Raw genomic sequence first — 21,734 nt, 5'->3', positions numbered from 1 at the left:
GTAAACCCATAGGCCATAGTTATCAAAATCTAATGAGTGATTAATTAGTAAAAAATATAAAATAACAATTTGGTCTTTAAATTCTAAAATATAGAACTAGTTTTACGTAAATAAAAAATATAAAATAATAAAAAAATGAGTAAAGTGATTATTAGATCTTTAGAATTTTTTACTTCAGATTAATTAGTTTTTTTTAAAAAAATAGCGTATTAATTTGGTCTTTCACGATAGTAAATAGTAGACATATTATGTCACTTTATTAATTTATTATGTGAAATTCAATAGTGATACTTATATATCCCAACTAATTAGTCTTAAAGCCGAAATCTCGAAGACCTATTACTTAACTCAATATTCTAAAAAATTTAAAATAAATATTTTTACTAATATTTTAATATACAAATGTAAATATTAAAATATTTAAATACTTATTTTAATAATTCTATAAATTCTAAAGAATTATAAATTAAAAAAAATGAGTATAAAATTAAAATTAAATTAAATAAATATAAAATAATCCATTTGTGTATGTATATAATATATATAATAATTAGCACATGAAGTAGTAAAGGAACACAATAGCTTGGTGGAATGTCTTGTTGGAACCTAGCAATGGGACATGAATTTGAACTTCTCTACATGTATTTTTGAATATTGGATCCAATATTTAGGAGCACCGTAAGATCGGCCGATTTTGGATGGTTTAATTTCGTCTTCAGTCCAAACTTTCAACCGAATCAGCCATATCATCAGTTCATCGATTTTTCATTCGAACTGGCCAATTTGGTCCGGTTCTTACAACTATGGAATTCCATCTCGAGAACTGGACCAACTCGTCCAGTCGGATTGGAAATCCAGTGAACCGGTAACAAATTCGGTCCGGATGAGCTAACTAACCAGACAAGGAAGAGAACTGGCAAGACCCGGTTTGAACTGGCTGGGTTTGACAAAAATCGGCAAACCGGCGGGTTTGAAAAAATCCGGATCAGTTTGGACTATTTTTTTTCTTCAAGTGAAACGATGTTGTTTCCATTATTTAAAAAAAAAATTGAAAGGCTGAAAGCTTGAAACCCTAACTCGATTCCCACTTTCCAATTCCCACACGGCCACACCCAAAATTCCAAACTCTAAACGGCTGAGACTGAGAGAGACCTATTCAGGTTCAGGCATTCTCGCACCACCCAACGGTCCCGACCACAGCCAGTGCCACCTCCACCGAACGGTGTGATGTCGTTGGCTACTGCTATGCGGAGTCGTCGTCTTGGTGGCCCCTGTGTAGCTCAGCTCATCGCCTTCTGTCCTGTGCTGCTGTGTGTCCGTCGTCGTCTTCTTTTTGCCGGTCCGGTCGTCTAATCGTCCCTGTCGTCGTCGTCAGCGCCGTGCTTTTTTTTCGGTCTCTCTTTTCTCTGTCGGTGGTGCATCAGCCATAAGGTACGTATTTTTTTTAAGTTATTCAGTATTTCAAATTTTTAATTATTTAGTACTTCAGTTAGAATTAATTGATTAATGATGTTGATTATCTATGTTGACTATATTTAGTTGATTATAAGTTTATAACTTGTTGATTTCTGTCAAATTGTTCAATTTTTGTTTTATGTTGTTGGTGTAATATATTGTTGATTATAGTGTAATGTATTCTTGTTATATGTAATATATTGTTGTTATATTTGGTTGCTATTGTATATTATTCTTAGTAGATTATTGTTGTATATTATTCTGGTAGATAGATTAGTCTTTTAGTCCTGGTTATTAGGAATTTAGGATGGCTTCATTAAATACACCATCAGAAGCACCAACTTTTCAAGAACAATGATCAACTTCTGATGCAACAATTGGAACCCAAAATAAATAGCAATAGAGAAAAAAACTAATCTTGCATGGGGTCATTATAAACAAGTTATGGATAAAGAAAAAACTATTCTGTTATGTATTTATTGCGAGAAGCTTATTAGGGGTGGAGAAATTAACCGGGTTAAGCATCATTTGGCTGGAAAAGGTGGAGATATTGAGACATGTCGAAAGATGCCAACTGTAGTAAGACACCAATTCAATCAAAACATTGAAAATCTTCGAACCAAGAAAAGAAAAACTCAAGAAGAATATGCAGAAAGTTATAATACTTATGATGAAGTTGAAAGAGAATTTGATGAGATTGAACGTAATGAGATGTGACAACAACAAAAATCAAGGCTTCCAGCACCTAGTTCTAGAAAAGGAAAACAACTCAAGGGATTACAATCTTTTTTTCCATCGACAACAACACTTGGAGCTCAACCAACTATTAAAAGTGTTCTCCAAAGCAAAAGAAATTATGGAGAAGTGTGATATTGCTATTACAAAATAGATGATGGATGCCTCTGTGCCATTTAGTGCGGTTAATTCAGCTTATTATCAGCCAATGATCGATGCTATTGCAAACATGGGTGCATGGTATAAAGGGCCAAATTATGGAAGAGTTCGTGGATATTTGTTGAGTAAATCGGTTGAAGATGTAAAGAAAATGATTGAATATTATCGTGAGATTTGGAAACAAACTGGATGTACTATCATGGCCGATGGATGGACTGATCGTTGTAGGCGTACTTTAATTGATTTCTTAGTTTATTTCCCTAAAGGAACTATTTTTCTAAAGGCAGTTGATGCTTCTCATGTCTCGAAAACTATTGATGATTTGTTTAAGTTGCTTAGGGATGTTGTATTATTTGTTGGTCCTGAGAATGTTGTACATGTAGTGACGGATAATGCTGTAAATTACATTGTTGCTAAAAGGTTATTCGAATCGGAGTTTCCTAGATTGTATTGGTCTCCTTGTGCAGCACATTGTGTTAACTTGATATTTCAAGATATTAGAAAGTTAGAGGAAGTGAGTGAAACTGTGTCATAAGCTTCAATGATTACGAAGTATATCTATAATCATTGACATCCTTTGAACTTGATGAGAAAGTTCACAGGCGAACGAGAAATACTTTATCTAGCTCCAACTCGGTTTGGCAATAATTTTATTGCTTTGCAAAGTATTTTAGCTCAAAAGGATGCATTAAGAGCTATGGTGACATCTAGAGAATGGACAAGCTCAGCTTACTCTAAAGAAACTAAAGCTAAAAAGTTTGTGGATCAAGTCTTAGATTTTACATTTTGGAATCAATGCGCTGATATTGTTAAGCTAATTGAGTCACTTGTTCGTGTATTGCATATTGTGGATAGTGAAGATAGAGATGCAATGGGTTTTCTTTATCAAGCTATTTATAAGGATCGGGAAGAGATGGTGAAGAGGTTTCAAAAAGAAAGAGGGTTGTTGATCCTTATTTGAAAATTTTAGATACACGTTGGGATTCACAACTTCGAAAAAACCTTCATATTGCTGGTTATTGGTTAAATCCAGCTTTTCGATTTAATGCTGTAGAATTTAAAAAGCATAAGTAAACAAATTTTGGCCTACTAGATTTCATTGAGAGATATGCTTACAGTGATGCAGATTTGAATTCTAAATTGACAAGTGAGATGAGAATCTTTAAGAATGCTGAACAAGAATTTGGAAGACAGTCTGTAATATGTGAGCGAAGCACAGTGATGCCTGGTAAATTGCTTATTAAAATTAGTCTTTTATGATTATGATATGTTTATGATTTGATTTTTATGATTGTGATATATTATTTCCTTTTTATGTTAGGATCAATGGTAGGAATCTTATGGATGTGGAGCACCAACTTGCAAAAGTTAGCGATTCGTGTTTTGAGTCAAACTTGTAGTTCTTCAGGTTGTGAGCACAACTGGAGCATTTTTGAACATATTCACTCAAAGAAAAATAATCGGTTAGAGCATCAAAAACTTAATGATCTTGTTTATGTTCATTACAACTTAAGGCTACAACAAAGGTACTTTTTATTATTCTTTCTTGAAGGCATTATTTTAAATTTTGAGTCATAATATGAATAATCAAGTTAATTGATAATATAAGAACCGAATGAGAAAGTAAAGTTATGATCCAATTTGTCTTGACGCATTTAAGGATCATTTGAAATGGATAATGGAAGATTCACCACCATTTTTAACTCCTGAAGAAGTTGATGTTTTACGGAATGATCTTGCAAATATGTATCTTCAATCAACTTTAGATGATTTGGGTATGTTTTTGTTAGGGTTGATTTTGTAATGCTTAGCCAAAATATTTTGCCTTATTATTGATTATGATTTGTGAAACATTATTAAAATGCTAGATCAATTGAATTTGGAGATGATCGAGATGATGATGAAGCTATAATAATTCTATGAAAAATACAAATTAGAATGAAACTAATCAGAATGTAGCTCCAGATTTGTCAGATGAAGAAAGATATCAAAACTTTGAAATTACTCCTTGGATATAATCCATGGATTGTTATTTTTATTGTGTTAAATTGAGATACTAATTTAACAGTACTAACAAATTTTATGTTTATTTTCGTATTAATTATTTTTAGAATCTGAGACTTAATGTTTATTAAAGGGAAAATTCTAAGGTGCTGAGGGAAAGATGTTTCATTACCTGTGAAATGCACGTGTCATTCATGGGTGTATCGGCCATGGCTCAGCAGGAGCAGGAAGGAGCAAGTGCGGGCCCCCCAATGATGGAGAATGAGGGTGACAGTTGATGTTCATTAGTTGAGCCAATTGAAGTAATTATAATGTTAATTGAGTGTGTTTGTAGTGGGCTGCAGGGTTTTAAATGGAGTGGTGTAGACCTTACATTTTTGCTTGAGGGATTTTGCACCGTAACTTTTATTATTTTGATTGGGGTGTGAAAATTAGATTTTGGATTTGAGATTTGAGTTGGATATGAAGAAAGTTGGCTGTACTAGCAGAGGTAGGGCCAAAAAGGAAGTTGGGCTATGTTAAGAAAGTTGTTATGGATTAAGAAAAAAAAAGAAAAGTTGTAATGGAAGTTGCATGAAGGAATGAGGAAAAAAATGTTGCATGAAGGAAAGAATAAAGTAGTCTTTAGTCCTGACACAAAAAAAGTAATCATTAGTGTTTTTTAATAAGGGTTTGTCAGTGTTGCAAAGTATAGGGTTAGAGTTCAGGGGTGAGGGATTAGGGTTTAGGGTTTGTAGTTAAGGGTTTAGGGTTAAAGTTATGGGCTAATCGAGGATATATGACATATAATCCGGTTAGTTATGGGTGATGAGGTTCTTGTGGCGCTAAGGCTAGAATCATAGAGCTTCATTCTTCGATCCGGAAGATCTGACCTTGTCTATAGCGTTTTGAGTAGGATCAACAAAGGAGAATGAATTGCCTGCGCTTCACCTCCGTTCATATTGAATGACCACTGACAACTGCGTTTGGTATGAATTAGGAGAGATTAACTTGATGAGAGGACATGAGTCAATCACTTACAGCTTTGCCATAGAATGAATCATACATTGTTAAAGTAGTCTATGAGATGTATTAATCCAGAAAGATAAAGCATCTCTGGAACCTTAACTGAGTTCTCATTATTGTTTCTCCATTAATTCTTTACTATTTTCTTTATTTTCTTGTTTATGTGCACTCAACAATAACAACTACCTTTCTATTCGCCTGACTAAGATTTGCAGGATAACCACAGCTTGCTCAATCCAACAATCCTCGTGGGATGGACCCTCACTCACCTGAAGTATTACTTGGACGAGCCGGTGTACTTGCCAGTGAAGTTGTGTGAGTTCAATTTCGCGCACCAGAACACATATTTGATTGCATGGTTTCTTCATTAATTATATAACTAATAAGTCATCACTCTTTAGTTAAATCATGGATAAGGTTCAGCCAGTAGTGAGATAAGGAAGAGAGTGTGATTTTAATCATGGTGAAGTGGGTTAATCATGGTTTACTAGATAGAAAAAAACTGTTTCGGTTAAAAGAGAGAAAATCAGTTCGGTTTAAGATCGGCTAGATATTTTGGTTCTTTTTTTTTATTCTAGATAATCTTTCTAGTGGCTTCATGATTTGTGGTTGAAGATAATTCATTGATGTTATGGTCGAATTGCCAAAGAAAGAATAGTACAATTTAATTATCAAACCGCAAGATTACTGTTTTTAAACCTATCGGTTTAAACAACTGGCAACAGAGAAATTGGTATCAGAGAGCATATCGGCTCCAAATCAAATTTAGAATATTCGACTAAGCTAAAATTGTTAAGAATAGCTAGTAGTAAAGTACTCAGAGATGAATTTTAACTTAACGTTGAAATTCATCGTTATTAGCACGATTTTTGACTTAGGACACGCTTTTATCACTCACTATATATCTATTTTTTTCACTTATCTAATCTAAATTTGTATTATAATATATGATCAGGTGATTCTCGTACATTTATCGAATTCTCATCACAGAACTTTCGAAAATGAATTCTATGAAAAAAGGGGGTGTTACATGTGTGTTTGTGTGTGGGTTTGGGGAAAGGGGGCCTGGCGGCTGCTAAAGGAAAAAGAGAGGAGTGAGAGAGTATATCACTTAGGTTAGGGTTTGGTTAGTAGAAAAGGGCTATGGCTAATGTAAATTAGCGTATGTTAGTTTTGGGAACTTTGGTATAGTAAAATATTAATAAAAATAAAAGGGTAAAGTAATAATTTAAAACCAAATTAAATATAAAATAATTATCCTTGAAATACTATTTAATTATTAATTTATAAATTATTTTTAAATAAATACTAATTCAGTAAAAATTGAAAAAAATCAAGTTAATTTTTCTTTATCCATAAAATAAGGTTCAAAATCCAAATATTCAAAATAAAGCACATAAAATTTTCATTATCTTTTAATTATTAAGACTTTAGATTATAAATAAAAAATTACTTGATTTATATATAAAAATATCTAAAAATATAATCTTAAATAAATATAATAAATTATAAATAATTTATTATTTGATTTCTAAAAATCCAGAGACTAGGTTGCCTTTTGATCCTAAAAACTTACTTGCAGCCAATTAATTCGACTCTTGATGATGCATCCACTAACTTCTATGTTTTACATTCTATCAAAGCTGCATATATTTTATCCATAGCAGCTTTTCAATGAGATAAAGCAAGAGCTTGAGCAGATGATGTTGGCTCATGCTGAGTAAGATCTACTAATTCATGCAATAAGAAAATCATTATCTTTGGTTTTAGAATGTCGGCCATGCCTCTAGTAATTATTAGATTTTTTCCTAGTTTGATCAATTTTAAACACAATCTTTCTCAACTTGTTAATAAGTGAATCCTAAATTACTATAGAAAAACACAAAGTAGAAGCAAAAATACTTCTGTTAGCAGTTAACTAATAGGTATCATTACAAACAACATTGACATCAAATTCAGGCTAAACTAAAATTTGAAGTGGCTCTATTTTAGAGTGGGGTGATATAGACATAGACTATGTTTTAGGATGGAGAAACACAAGAATTATATTAGTTTCAAGTTGAAAGTTAGGATTTGGAACGTTGCAGAAAGTTATCAACAACTAATGAGCTAAGGTTGCGTTTATTTCTTGGGACTGTGACTAGGACGGAAAGATTGACATTGCCTATTGTGTTTGGACTAAAGATTGGAACAAATATTTTAGTCCTTGGACCACAACTCAACCTAAGAACTATAGATATTATTTTCTCAAACTTTAGTAGAATTAGAGATCATCACTACTAGATCAGTTATTAAAATAATCTGTAGAGTTTAAAAACTCATAGTTGGATGTTAAGAAATTCATAAACTTAGTAGCTTAAATGATATTTCTATGAGAGAACTATTCTTAGAGATATAATATAATATTTAGACTACGACATGAAACGAAACTATCAAGATTAGAATCGTTGAAATCTCTTCCATGATAAAAGTGTTATGGAAGAAATAAGAAAGTTGAAAAAGTTAGAGAAATTTTGCAGCATTTTATTTTCTTGCATGCGCTCTTCTTGTTCTTCTAGGATTTGACCGTTTGAGATCTTATAAATTTAATAAGAAAAAAAAATAAAATTCCGTTAAAAACTTTTTTTTCATTCTCATTTTAAGAATAAAAATCATACAAGTAATTTTTACTTGTATCTATCTGTAGATTTTTTTTTATACGGTTGGAAAAAAAGTTACTCCAAAAAAAGTTTGACTTGCTGATAACACTCACTTTTAAATAATGGAGTAAAAATGCACGTTTTATTTTGCTCAATTGAAATTCTAAGGTAAGCACATTTCACGCCTTTAAATTTTTGGCAAATGAAACAATTACATTATATTTTTGAGGTAGTTTATTTACACGAACTCAATTTTTAAGATTATTTATCTTTGAGTTTAAGATTTCTCAAATCTTAAGTTCAGATTTTATACTTAAAAAAAAAAATTTAGTAATCAGTCACACAAATGAAGAAGGATTAGATAACAATTAAATAATTAATAAAATTATTATATTATATTTATGTTTATTAATCATCAAAATTTAACTTAAGATACTTATAGAACTCACAACATTTAGATACAAAATCTTCAAACAACTTTTTCTAAGCATTTGTCCGGGAGAATATAGTTAATCATAAGATATAACTGAAAAAATAAAAATATATTAAAATAAAAATTTTATTTATAGAAAGAATTAATTAAGAGATGTGATAGAGATATATTTAGAATCAATGTATACATAAAAAATTGAATATATAGGATTGTGTTTGAGATTAATCTAGATAGGTATAAGGATAATCAAGATCAGCGATTCTAGCGATTGAAGCAAAACAAAAATAGACGGAAATGATATTTACAATGACACTCTTGACGTTGAAATCAAAATAAGAGCATTGAAGTAGGTCAAGTTTAGGGTTGTGAATACATTGTTAGAAGGGCTTTGAGCTCCTCATTTACACTGACGTGATGGTGGTGGATTGGAAAACACTTGATTTGGGGATTGAAATTATTTTCTCTGTTCGAATTAGACAAGTTGGAGATTTCAGAGACCAGTTGGGCTTCGGACTGTCGCGTGCTGTGAGTCCGTTGGCCATTACACGCTTTGAGCCTTTTCGGGTGGTTCAAATTCCACTACACTAGTAAAAGTTAAATATACGTGATGTAATAGCAAAAATGTTTGCCTCAAATAAAGCCACACGAGGATTGAATCCTAGTAGAATTGCTAAATTAGTGTGTGTTAGTGTGTTGTATGACCAAAAAAAGAAAAACTTAAATTTTTTTTATAAAAATTGAATATAATTTTTTTGTGTATCAAATATATAGATCTCTACACTAGTAAAAAAATTTTTAGATAATTACCTCTCCACCCAACTCCAAAAAGAGTGGGCATAGTTCCAAAAAATAGCAGCAAAAACAGGACAATAATAATAAAAGAAAACATAAAATCAAGCATTAAACAATAAATTATCATAGATCATCTTATATCTTTTAATTCATCTTAGACTTGATATTTGCACTCATAATAAAGACAATGTTATTTCTATATCTCTATATGCACCATATTACAGGAAAAAAAATAACATAATCTACACTTCTTTCACACTAGTATAAATTTAAAATATATACAAATTAATGAGTTATTAAATTATATTTTTTATTAGTGTAAGAAAATATTTTTATTAATGTATGTTAATTTTTGCAAAATGTTACAGAATAAATCTTTATAATAAGTAATCATAATTCAAGAGTTTCATTAATAAAATTTGATTTTCATACAGATCAGAGATATAAGCTTTGTATCTTTACTTACATGCTTCGCATTCTTTTCTTATTTCCGAGTAATTGGATTGAATTGGTCATCAATAGAATCACTTTTAGTTAGTTTACAAATTAAACAATCGTACTCAATTGAGTAAAATCATTTTTCGTCTTCAATTCTCGGATAGGTCTCAGGTCTCAACAGTGAGCAAGCAACTCGGCAGGAATATTTGGTCAGTTGTTACTTGTTAGCAATTAATTCAAGGTCGTGCATTTCTAACTGCCAAATTAGCACTTGATAATTCTGCTGAAATTTATAAATTTCTCACTTGATAATTATGTTTATACTTTATACTATTTTTGTGTATATTTTTTATTGTAATTTTTTATCTTAACTTTTATCAATGATTTTTAATTTAAAAATCAAATATATAAAAAAATATACACAAAAATAATAAATATAGTATTCTTATTTTCCTTTTATCCTAAGCTACATTTATTGTGCCACTCTTTTGTACCATCCCTAACCAATATACCAATGTCACTCCAATACGTATTCTTCATCAATAAAGACAGCATAGTGGGACGGTGGGAAACAGAAAGAAAGAAAGACTCACCATAAAAGCTAACATTTTTACCACTACATTATATCGTTAAGAAATTGAACATAGAAGAGCAAAAAGTAAAAAAAAGGATCAAACAGGAGGGAAAAATTAATTAATTAAATAATCAAATAACAATAATACTGAACTTTTTTCCATTACCCTTCTTAATTTTTTTTTATATATAAAAAGGGTGACACATAACCATTAGCCACGAGTCAAACAACAAAATATAAATTAAGGGTCCAATTCCAAAAGGCAGAAAGTGAATCCATTCCAAACCCAATTCTTTATATTGCAACTGTTTGAAAGCATTATTGGGGTACCAACCTGAACCAAATTAATTTGTCTCTATATTATTATTGTTATTTTGAGGGTGAAGTGCTACCAGCCACATTGCAAAAGGAAAGGATACTTTTCAAAGGAGGAGAGGTTCACAAGAAGGTGACTTTCTTTGTATCTTTCATTGAGATCTGGAGTTATGTGGGAAGGACCAAACTATCCAATGAGTGGTGTCAAATATGAGAGTGGTGGTGTTGTTTTCATGCTGTTTTTTCTTTGGACAACATTAACAACAATAACTCGAGCAATGGAGGTACCTAAGATTACTCAAAGGTTCCATTTTCCAGGTATGTTTCTCAATTCCCAATTCTCAAACATTATCATTTTTATTTTATCTATTTATCTTCTATATTTTGCTTCTTCCTTATCTTGGAGTTTGCCATTATTGTTGTTGTTGCTGCTGTTTCCATGTTTAATTTAGTATTTAGATCTCTGCATAAAAAAAGAGTATTTGTTTCTATGAGTAGTGATGAATAGCTGGCATGTATGTTACTTTGGTAATGGTGGTTAGGAAAATGGTGATTGTGAAGGCGCAGGCAATAATGGATATCAACATCAACATAAGATATTAAGATTTTTAGCACTGGTTAGTGCTTACTCTTTTGCTTGTTTTTCAGTAACCATTAAGAGTAATTACTCATCTTAACAAAATAATAAAATAAAAACACGTTTTTTTTTTTTTTTTTTTTTTGCTAAAAGGATGTGGGAGGAAGAGTTCACCCTTAAAGAAGTTATTAAGATTCGAATCCCAACCTAAGGGGTAAAAATTTAGCCTACTTTTCTTAGGCTTCTCCCTTTTAATTTAGAAAATAAAAAACAAAAATGCAAACATAATCAACAATAAATTGTATGAATATTTATGTATATTAATAAAGCTATTGGATTACAGTTGGAATATTCACTTATTTAGGAGAGAATTTCTTTGGAATGCAATTTATTTCTTTTTTTTTTTCCTTCTTGTTTCTTATTTCTTAATTTGTGTATAACATTATAGAATTTCTTTTCATATCGAGGACATTTTACAGTACTTTTCTTTAAATGTTTTAATGTTAAAGGGATTTAAATTGAATATAATTAAGAAAAAAAGTGCTAATACTTTATGCTAATGTTCTTTCGTTTCTTTTCTTTTGTTTGTTTGTTTGTTTATTTAATTATTTACTTTTTTAGTAAAGAGCGGGTAGGCCCACTATCCATCTTATATTATACTTATATATCTTATTAATTTTTTTTTTGGTGGTGTCTTATCCTATTGTTTCTAGTATATCATTTGGGCCGTGTCTTCTGTTGTTGTTAGTTTTTTAAAAAAACTCATCTAATTTTATAATTTAGATAAATCATCATTTTAGCATTTCTCCAAATTTGGCATTCAAAAAATTATAAAAATTAATTAGTGGGTGAATTTGTCAAACTTTTATTATTTTTGAAAGACTATATAAGGTAGTATTTATTTGAAGAGATTAGAACTGACACTGGAGAACTAGAATTTAATATTGTGTTTAATGATCAAAGATAACAATTAAAATTTTAATTTTGTAATATAAAATTTCAGTCCTTTCAATATCTCTAGAAGGTATGAGACACTAAAAATTAAAATTTTTAAAGACGAATACTAAAATTTTAATAATATTTTTTAAAAAAAAAACATATCTTCATTTAACTTTTTAAAATTTTAAATTTATCTCTTAATCTCTATATATCTTAAATTAAACAAAAATTTAGACATATCTCATTTTAGTATATTTAGTCTCAATGTTTCAGTTTCATTCTTTATTTCAAATGCAATCTAAATATCTTTTCTTTTTATTATTATTTTGTAAATACTAAAATTTTTAGATATAAAAATAATTATTTACTTTAATAATCTAAGATGCACGAACACTGATATAAACATAATACTCAACATGATATCTAAAATAGACATAATAAATCAGAAAAAGTGTCTATGTTTTATCCACCCTAATCCAATTTATATATGTTTTTTTATGATTAAACAGAAAAAAAAAAAAATAGAGACAAAAGTACAAAACCAAATGAATTGGTTAGGTTCATATCTAAATTTATAAGATGTTGAAGCTCCCTCCATGGATGACTCCAATTCGAATGAATGTCCGCGCCAAAAGCAGCTGCTTCAACCATACGATCTGCAACACTATTTGTATTCCTCTGAATTAAAAGAATAAAGACTCTCTAATTCCAATTCATAATCTCTTGTATATGCTTTGCCAAATCCCATTCTGGAATATCCTTACCAAGCATTCTTTGGTTTACCAAGAAAAGAGCTTTTAAATAGTCTGTTTCACAAATAACCTCACGAAATCCACTATTCCAAACTAGAAGTAAACCTCTCCAAATTGCATACAATTCAGCAAAAAGAATACTGCACACTTCGACTTTCCCAGTGTAACCTTTCAACCAACATCCATCAGAATTGCGAATGATACAACCAAAACCAGCATAGCTAAAAGGGGCAAAACAACTAGCATCACAATTCAATTTAACAGAATGAACTGGAGGTGGAACCCAATGCAAACAAAGCGAAGGAGGAGACAAAGACTGATGCATAGCAGAAACTCCCTTACTGAACTACGAATCAAACTCACCACTTTACTAGCACTCCAAGAGTCATCTGTATTAAATAAGTCATAATTTCTGCTTCTCCAAATCCACTAGATGGTTGAAAAGAAAAGAAAAACATCTCAATTCCTTGCACCTCTGTATAGCCAATCACGTAAATCGGAGTTATTTGAATACAGGCCTAAAAGGTTCCAGACCTCCTTAGCACTAGGGCACTCCCAAAGACAATGAAGAATGGATTTAGAACCATTCTGATACTGATGACAAGTGCTCGATAAAACTAAACCACGATCCAAACGAAACTCTACCGTAGGAAATAGCGTTATGAAGATTGAACCAAATCAAGAATTTGTACTTCTCACGAATATACAGTGACATTTTTAGAACAAAAAACTTTAAATTTTTTAAGATTTACTTTGATGCTAAATACCTTATAAAAAATGTTAAGAGAATGCATGATCATTTAGATCTGATTCTTTGTAGTCTGATAGAAAAGTAACGAATCATTTGTAAATATCAAATAAAAAAATTTTAGACTATTTTTAGTGACAAAAACTGATTTTTACACATCTTCAATCATCTTATAAAATATATAATAAACAAGTCTTTTCATACAAAGTCCAATTTATAGATATTTAAGATCAGACGAACTTAGGTTCTTTTAAGTTCAGCCGAATAAACCAATAATAATAATAATAATAATAATAATAATAATAATAATGCTGAAAAGCTAATGTGTCGACACAGCTAAAAGAATTTCAACTTTAAACCAGGCAGCACGTGCTACCTTTACAAATGTATCGCTGCCAAATAGTATAATTGCTCGATGTCAGATTGTTATTAGCTACTTTCTATGTTCATAGGGAAAAATAATTAATTAAGTTAATTTATTAAATTTTTTTTTGGTATAGTACTTTATTATATGCAACTTGTCTGGATGTTTATTGCTTTATTTAAGTTGCCATATGATTCTCTTTTTTGGGTAAAAATGACTCCTCCCTTTTTCTTTTGGTTGAAAAAAAAAAAAATAAAAACTCCTTTATTAGCTTTCAATTTCAGGAATTATATATATAATTATTAAGAAAATCAAAAACATATTTGAAGTTGAGTGTTAATTATTAGAAATACTTTTATAGATAACATATAATTCATTTAAAAACAAAAATTATTTTTCATAATTGATTCATGTTGAAGAAATCAAAATTTGCAGATGTGATTAAAATTACTTTTTATTTTCATTTGTTTCAGAATTAAAAGTATATGTAAATTTTCAAAATAACCCATGCTATTACAAACCAAGGCAGAAGAATTTATTATACAAGGGCATAACGCCAAATAATAACTAAGATTGTTGAAATTTTTTATGTGATATATCTAAAAAGATATTTAACTAATAACGAACTGATGATGATATATGTAGTATCTTATCTATCATACATTTATAGCTTGACATAAAAAGAAAAAATTGAACTCATCTCCTTGGGTTAAAAAGTAAATGCGCACTTTCAGTTTCTACGAAGTTTATTGAAAAGAAAATGTTGCGCAACATTTTCTGAAATGCCATGAAATTAAATAATATATTTGGTTTAATATTTAAAATTTTTTTCAATGTAACTATATTAAAATTTAAAAATATCTTAAAATGATATTAAATAAAACATACATGTAAAAATAGGAATAGTTCTAATCCCATACTTCAAACAGTAGTTTGACAGCATAATATTAAATAAAACACATCAAATAAAGATATTTTAACATATTTTCTTTTCAAAATTTCTGATTTTCTTCATTTTTTTCGAAAAAAATTTTGAAAGTCTTCTAAAAGTGACAAAATATGAAGAGTATAAATTATGTACAAAAATGTACAAACTAAACATTTTTTGTGTGAATAAATTTTTCTAATTGTGAAATAAATTGTCATCCTATTCTATGATTGATTATGTAGCAACTGGGCATTGCATTCAACATTAAATTGGATTGGCATACGTGGCTATATGATTAGCATATTCCTTGCTTGATTATTATGCAAACAGGCACATTATTTGTGGCCCCATGTTTTGAAATTATTGAAACAAATTTGGTTAGATATCTAAGTAACTTAATCAATTAATTTTTTTTTTGGTGACTTACTTAATCAATTAATTTGGATTAGTCCAATGATTACTTTAACTGTTTCACTTTTTTTTTATTAAGTATCAAATATTTAAATTTTATTTTGTATATACATTAATTGATATAATCAGTAACAAACTTTTAAATAAAATTTAAATTTTTGACAGATTTATCCTTAATCAATCTAGTTGATAGATACTTTACGCAACTGAAAAAAAAAAAATCTAAGAAACTTAATCCAAGCCCCAAAGGACCAAATGCCTTATCTAGCCCCAAAGAAACTTATTCGGTTGGTTTCGCTGTCCAATTATAACTACATACATCATCAAGTGTTAGCTTAGACACATCTCTAGCTACATGGGCTTAAGAAAATAGTGGAAAAAATTAAAATCAAGCACAGTACATAACATCTAAAGATAAGTCTTGTTTCCTGATATGCCTAACAGATGAGACTTAAGGTTAAGACTATCTTATAGACTTATACTACACAAACAAGCTCTTGTTTGCTTTGACTCCACGGGATCATCATCATTCATCCAAGCTTTTGAAAGTAAATAAGTAATAATACAATACATTTAATTTTGATCTACTATTAATATAAAATAATTTTACATTTACACTCAATTACAAAATAAAAATAATTATATTTTACATTAATTATATAAATGATCATTCAAAAATACTAATGTGATTAGACTATGCAAAACATTTTACGTATTAAAATTAAACTCTAATATAATATATCATAAAAAAGAGTGGTTCTTAAAGTGAATAAATAGCTCTTTCGTCAACTTCAATCCGTTGCAATGCATCACAAGACCGTCTAGTTACAAAGATGAATACATTTATGAGACAACGAAAACCTATCACGTTGAAAAAACTTAAAAGGGAAAAAAAAAAGCAACAAAAGTTAGCCTAAATTATCAATTCACAACATCTCAAATACTTCATTTTAATAACATAAAAAGAAAAAAAAAACATATTTGTAAATTCCAGAGTTCATTAATTCTAACATCAACATCTTACTTGTTTTAATCAGCCATTCATTTTCTGAATAGATACTGTTTCTAAGCTCTATGGCATCCAAAATTCATTTCAAAAATTCAAATACTAGTTTCTCGGACCATGTTGAAAATCTCAAATACTATTTTTCCAGAGATTTTCCAAATCTAACACAGAGAAATGTGAAAAACGAAACAAAATCTGAAAATTAACCTGTTAGAGTGAGTGTTAGAAGGATGAAGAAGGAAGAAGCCTATCTTCCTCGAATCCTTGCTGGATCCCGAAACTCACTGGATTCTTTACCCGCCGGTGCTTTGTCCTTGCGTGGTGTCTGCCGAGAACACTTTGTCGTAATTTGTCGTGTCGGGTTCTCGATTTTAGATCCTCAAAAAGTGAGAAGATTAGTAAAATAATAAAGTAAAGAGGAGTGATATGTAAACAATGACTATCTTGAATAATATAAACAACCACCAATCAAATAAAAATATACTATATTCTAATTTAATGCTATTAATTAAATTTAAGATTAATTTACTCTTTTAATCCTATTAATTTACATTGTTCAAAAATGTTGTTAGTTACTTCTACTTTTCCTAAAGTAAAAGGTTAATCACCATTGAATTTATAACTCCTATTATATGTAGGAAAAGTCTAAGAGACCAGCAGTTTTGTTGAATTTTGGCCAGCATGTAACCAGCAGAGAAAGATGAGTCATTGGATGAAATCTCACACCAATCTCACACCATTAAATCATCATTGATGGCTATTTGATGGCTACCAATCACAAAAGTTGCTGGCCCCTAGCATTACTCTTGTATGTATGTCATGCTATCTTAATTTAAGAGTAAACCTTTCACTTTATCACTTTATTAACTTTCTCACTTTAGAGGAGTTTGATCAGGGTGTGGGAAGCTCTGCTTCACCGCCTGAAGCCCAAAGGTTGAAGTCGTAGATGGAGTTTTGGTTGTGTTCTGCTTCAATTTTTCATTGAAGGTTGAACTTGATTTGAAAATAGAAAAGAGAGATTGGGATGTGATTCAAATTAATCGAAAAAAGCAACTCGCTGGGCGTAATTCTGGATTGAAAATCAAATTAATCTTTAGTTTAACTCATTTGTACAACTATAATTAGTATTTGCTAATTCTTGGATATAAAATTTGATGGTTACTTAGCAGTAGCAGCAACCCTTTACGGTCCAAAATAAATCACTAACAGTATATGCAAATTAACATCTCCCTTCATCTATAGGGAATTAAGGTAAACAAGACAAGCAAGTCCTTTTTTTATATAGTAACTTGGTGTATGAGTAAAGTTGATCAATATTTAATTGCAAGTTTATTCCAACATAACCAAACTATATATATACTGTTCTTTAGAGGAATATACTTGTAGTAAACTAGGCTGCTATCATATATAATAGACATATTCTCCTATTTACATATAGACACACTCAATCTTCTTTCTAAGACTCAAAGAATGGGAAATTTTCTCATAAAATGTACTTCTAATGCAGGAAATCCCTTCAAGAAAAAGCACTTTCCTCCTCCTCCTCCTCCTGTTCCCATTCAAAAGAAATTCAACCTTCCAGCAGCAGTACCTGTTTGGCCACCAGGTATATATTCATCTTATATTAATAATCATTTTTGTCTATCCTATTGAAATATGTTTGATTTAGGAGTGAAAGGTATTTTTAGCGCGAGTTTTTTTTTTCGAAGTAAAATTACGTATCCATTGAATTTTGTGTTCTTATTTTACTCTTGAGATTTTTTCACATAATGTTAGACTATATTTAATGAACTATACTAAGTGTATATTAAAAATAAGTTATCAAATTAGCTATTCATATAGAATACATATTATAATATAAAATATATATTAAAAATAAATTAAACAAGATATATATTCATATACAAATACATGATGACTAATTTTTAGTGTGCATGTACATTTTTTTTACATTTAATAAGTTTTTGGAAAAAGAAATTCATAACCATGAATTCTTTATTTTCAATATAACTTTTAAGCAGTTAAAATTAAAGAAATGCATGGTTGTAAGCACTCTTGAAACACGAATTAAACATGTTCTTAAAACATGCAAGAACTTCTGCAATTATTACCCCCTCTATATATAATCTACCTTATACACTACTACCTTAAACTTATGTAATTTGTCAAAAACTTCTCTTGAAATTGGGACACTTATATTTTATTCAATATTCGCACTTGCATTGTATTTGTATTTTATCATATGTCACATGCTATTGTTGAATTATTGTGTCACATGCAGGTAATGGTTTCTCAAAAGGAAGCATTGATCTTGGTGGGTTGGAAGTGTCTCAAATAACAACATTCAACAAAATATGGGCATCCCAGGAAGGTGGACCAGACAACCAAGGTGCCACAATTTTTGAGCCGTCAGGAATTCCACAAGGCTTCTCCATGTTGGGTAGTTACAGCCAACCAAACAATAAGGCCTTGTTTGGATGGGTCCTTGTGGCAAAAGATTTGTCCCCACCAAACACCATTAATGGAACATTAAAGAAACCGATTGATTACTCACTTATATGGACCAGTGAAAATCTTGGCATCAAACAAGACAGCAATGTCTATGTTTGGACACCAGCAGCTCCTGATGGGTAGGTACTAAGCTATTTTATATATTTGCATTACATATTCTTACTTTAAACTTTCTAAATTTGTGCTTTTTTTTTCTTTCTTAAATAAAATTTTGGACCTGTAATAAATATATGTTTTTTGGCTTTGGTCCATTTTTCGCTTTTGAGTCTTTGTAAAATATAAAATATTATTTTGATTCATATTCTTAATTTAACCAATCATGCTAGATATATACAAATATTCAGTCATCAAATCAGCAATCCATATAAAATACATATTAAAAATAAGTTAAATAACAGATATATTTATATCTAATACGTATTATTGATTTAATGACTAATTTTTTTTGTACATATAATAATTTTGTAATTTAATTTGTTAAATATTGATATCGAAGATCAAATTTTGGCATAAAAGAAATGGAGCAAATTATAATAAAGTGAAGAAAAATATTAGCAAATAAAAAATTACATATTTTTCCCATTAGATTGTGGTAATTATGTATCATATTATATTATATTGTATTGTATTTGAAGACTCATGTTTGTATTTGTACATAATAGGTACAAAGCTGTTGGGCATGTTGTGACAACTTCAGCGGACAAACCTGCCCTTAACAAAGTGATGTGTGTGAGGATAGACCTTACCGACCAATGTGAGAAGAATTCAGTGATCTGGAATGGTCCCAATGGCATAAATTTCTTTGAGGCAAGGCCAAGCAATAGAGGAACTCAATCTCCTAGCGTTCAAGTAGGAACATTTGTTGCACAATATGTTAATGCCACTGGCCCTCTAACAATTTCATGCCTTAAAAACACCAAAAGCATTGCATCATCAATGCCTAATGTGCAACAAATTGAGGCTATAGTTAAGGCTTATTCTCCAATTATGTACTTGCATCCTCATGAAGAATTCCTTCCTTCTTCAGTCAATTGGTTTTTCTCAAATGGAGCATTGCTATTCACAAGAGGGAACGAGTCGAATCCGGTGGCAATAGCGCAGAATGGAACCAACCTACCTCAGGATCCGAACAATGATGGTGCGTTCTGGCTTGACCTTCCGGCCGACGCAGCCAACAAAGATAGGGTGAAGAAGGGAAATTTGGAAAGTGCAAGAAGCTACATACATGTGAAACCAATGCTTGGTGGAACTTTTAGTGACATTGCAATGTGGGTGTTCTACCCATTCAATGGGCCTGCAAGGGCAAAAGTGGATTTCTTTAACATTAACTTGGGGAAAATAGGTGAACATGTTGGTGATTGGGAGCATGTTACATTAAGGGTAAGCAATTTCAATGGAGAATTATGGCAAATGTATTTCTCACAACATAGTCATGGTCAATGGGTTGAAGCCTCACAACTTGAGTTCCAAAGTGGGAACAATAATAACAAGCCTGTGGTTTATTCTTCTTTGCATGGACACGCATCTTACCCACACGCTGGCCTTGTTTTGCAAGGAACAAGTAATATTGGTGTGAGGAATGATACTGATTCAAGTAACATTGTCATGGATTTGGGGTTACATGACTTGGTTTCTGCTGAGTATTTGGGTTCTCAAGTTGTGGAACCTCCATGGCTTAACTATTTTAGAGAATGGGGTCCAAAAGTTGATTATGACATTGATGATGAGTTGAAGAAAGTGGCTAAAGCATTGCCTGGGAGGTTGAGATCTCTTTTAGACAAGGTTGTGAAGAGTTTGCCAAGTGAAGTGTTAGGAGAAGAAGGGCCAACTGGTCCTAAGGTGAAGAATAATTGGAATGGAGATGAGGTTTAGATATTATATATTCTAGTACACATGTATACCTCGCTTCCTAATTCTTTTAAAGCTCCAATATTGATCTATAACAAATTTATTGCATTTAATTTGTCATTTTGGAACTTTTTGTTTTTAGCATGGTTCTGAGAACCAAATCGTGGGCTAATTTAGTTGGGTTATCTAGGAATCAATTATGTGGTCACCGTTGATCTAGTTTAACGTAAAAATTAGTTGATAGTGAATCAATTCAAAAATTGGTAAATTCATTGAACTAGTCTGGTTTTTACTAAAAAATCAATTTAAAAAGTTAATGATTTTTTTTAGAAAAAATATTATTTTATTTTATTATATTTAATTTAATTCCGATTGAATCTCTAAATTTTTTAATTTATAACTTCACTGATTCAATGTCCGATTCAATTATTTTACAACTAACTATGGTTGAATATAGAGAGAATACTATGTGTAATATATGTTTCTGCAAAAGTATCTGTTAGAATTTGGTGAATTTAATTATGATTAAGATAATGACTAAACATTATTGAATTAATTATTTGTGTGATATATTTGGTTTAGTGTACAAAAAATTAATTTAATTAAAGCTAGCCCAAGAAGTTATTACCCAAACCCAAAAGCACACACAATGGTCCAAGGAAATAACTCTGCTACCATAACAATTCCTTCCATCAAAAACAATCAAGTCTCTAGTCAAATGAAGGAAATCAAATCTAGCTCAAATAAAGATCCAAGTCCAATTCAGTGGTAACACCCAAATCCATCTCACTTCAACCAAGTCACTAATCGGTTAAATAAATTGAAATTCATTTAAAACATTTTTTTTCACCCACTGAACCAAATTCTCTCTTTTTTCTCTTCCTTTTCTTTCCTATCACATCACTCTCTATACCAAGAAGAAAGAAAAAGGAAACCTCTGGAGCTAGGACAAAGAGAAAAACGAAAAGCTTTTTTCCATTCTCAAGCAAGAAGAAAAAGAAAAACGGGCTACAACAAGAGAGAAGATCTCAATGAACAGAGGATCACAAAAAGGTGATTTTTTCATTTGTGCTTCAACAAAAAATCGTAAAAAAATTCTCT

General features: G+C 30.4%; 1 protein-coding gene across 1 annotated transcript; it reads left to right on the top strand.

The window, feature by feature from the left end:
• The first annotated feature begins 10,451 nt into the window (after window positions 1–10,451).
• On the top strand, window positions 10,452–20,761 carry LOC107613725 (hypothetical protein At1g04090). Its single transcript, XM_016315849.3, has 4 exons — window positions 10,452–10,867; window positions 17,782–17,880; window positions 18,556–18,904; window positions 19,448–20,761. Exons 1-4 carry the CDS (start codon window positions 10,720–10,722, stop codon window positions 20,655–20,657), a joined length of 1,806 nt encoding a protein of 601 aa, XP_016171335.1. The 5' UTR covers window positions 10,452–10,719; the 3' UTR covers window positions 20,658–20,761.
• The last annotated feature ends 973 nt before the right edge of the window (window positions 20,762–21,734 follow it).

The sequence above is a fragment of the Arachis ipaensis genome, chromosome B8 (assembly GCF_059453495.1).
Source record: "Arachis ipaensis isolate K30076 ecotype BB chromosome B8, ASM5945349v1, whole genome shotgun sequence".
NCBI classification, from domain to species: domain Eukaryota; kingdom Viridiplantae; phylum Streptophyta; class Magnoliopsida; order Fabales; family Fabaceae; genus Arachis; species Arachis ipaensis.
This window is presented reverse-complemented; position numbering and strand designations above follow the sequence as displayed.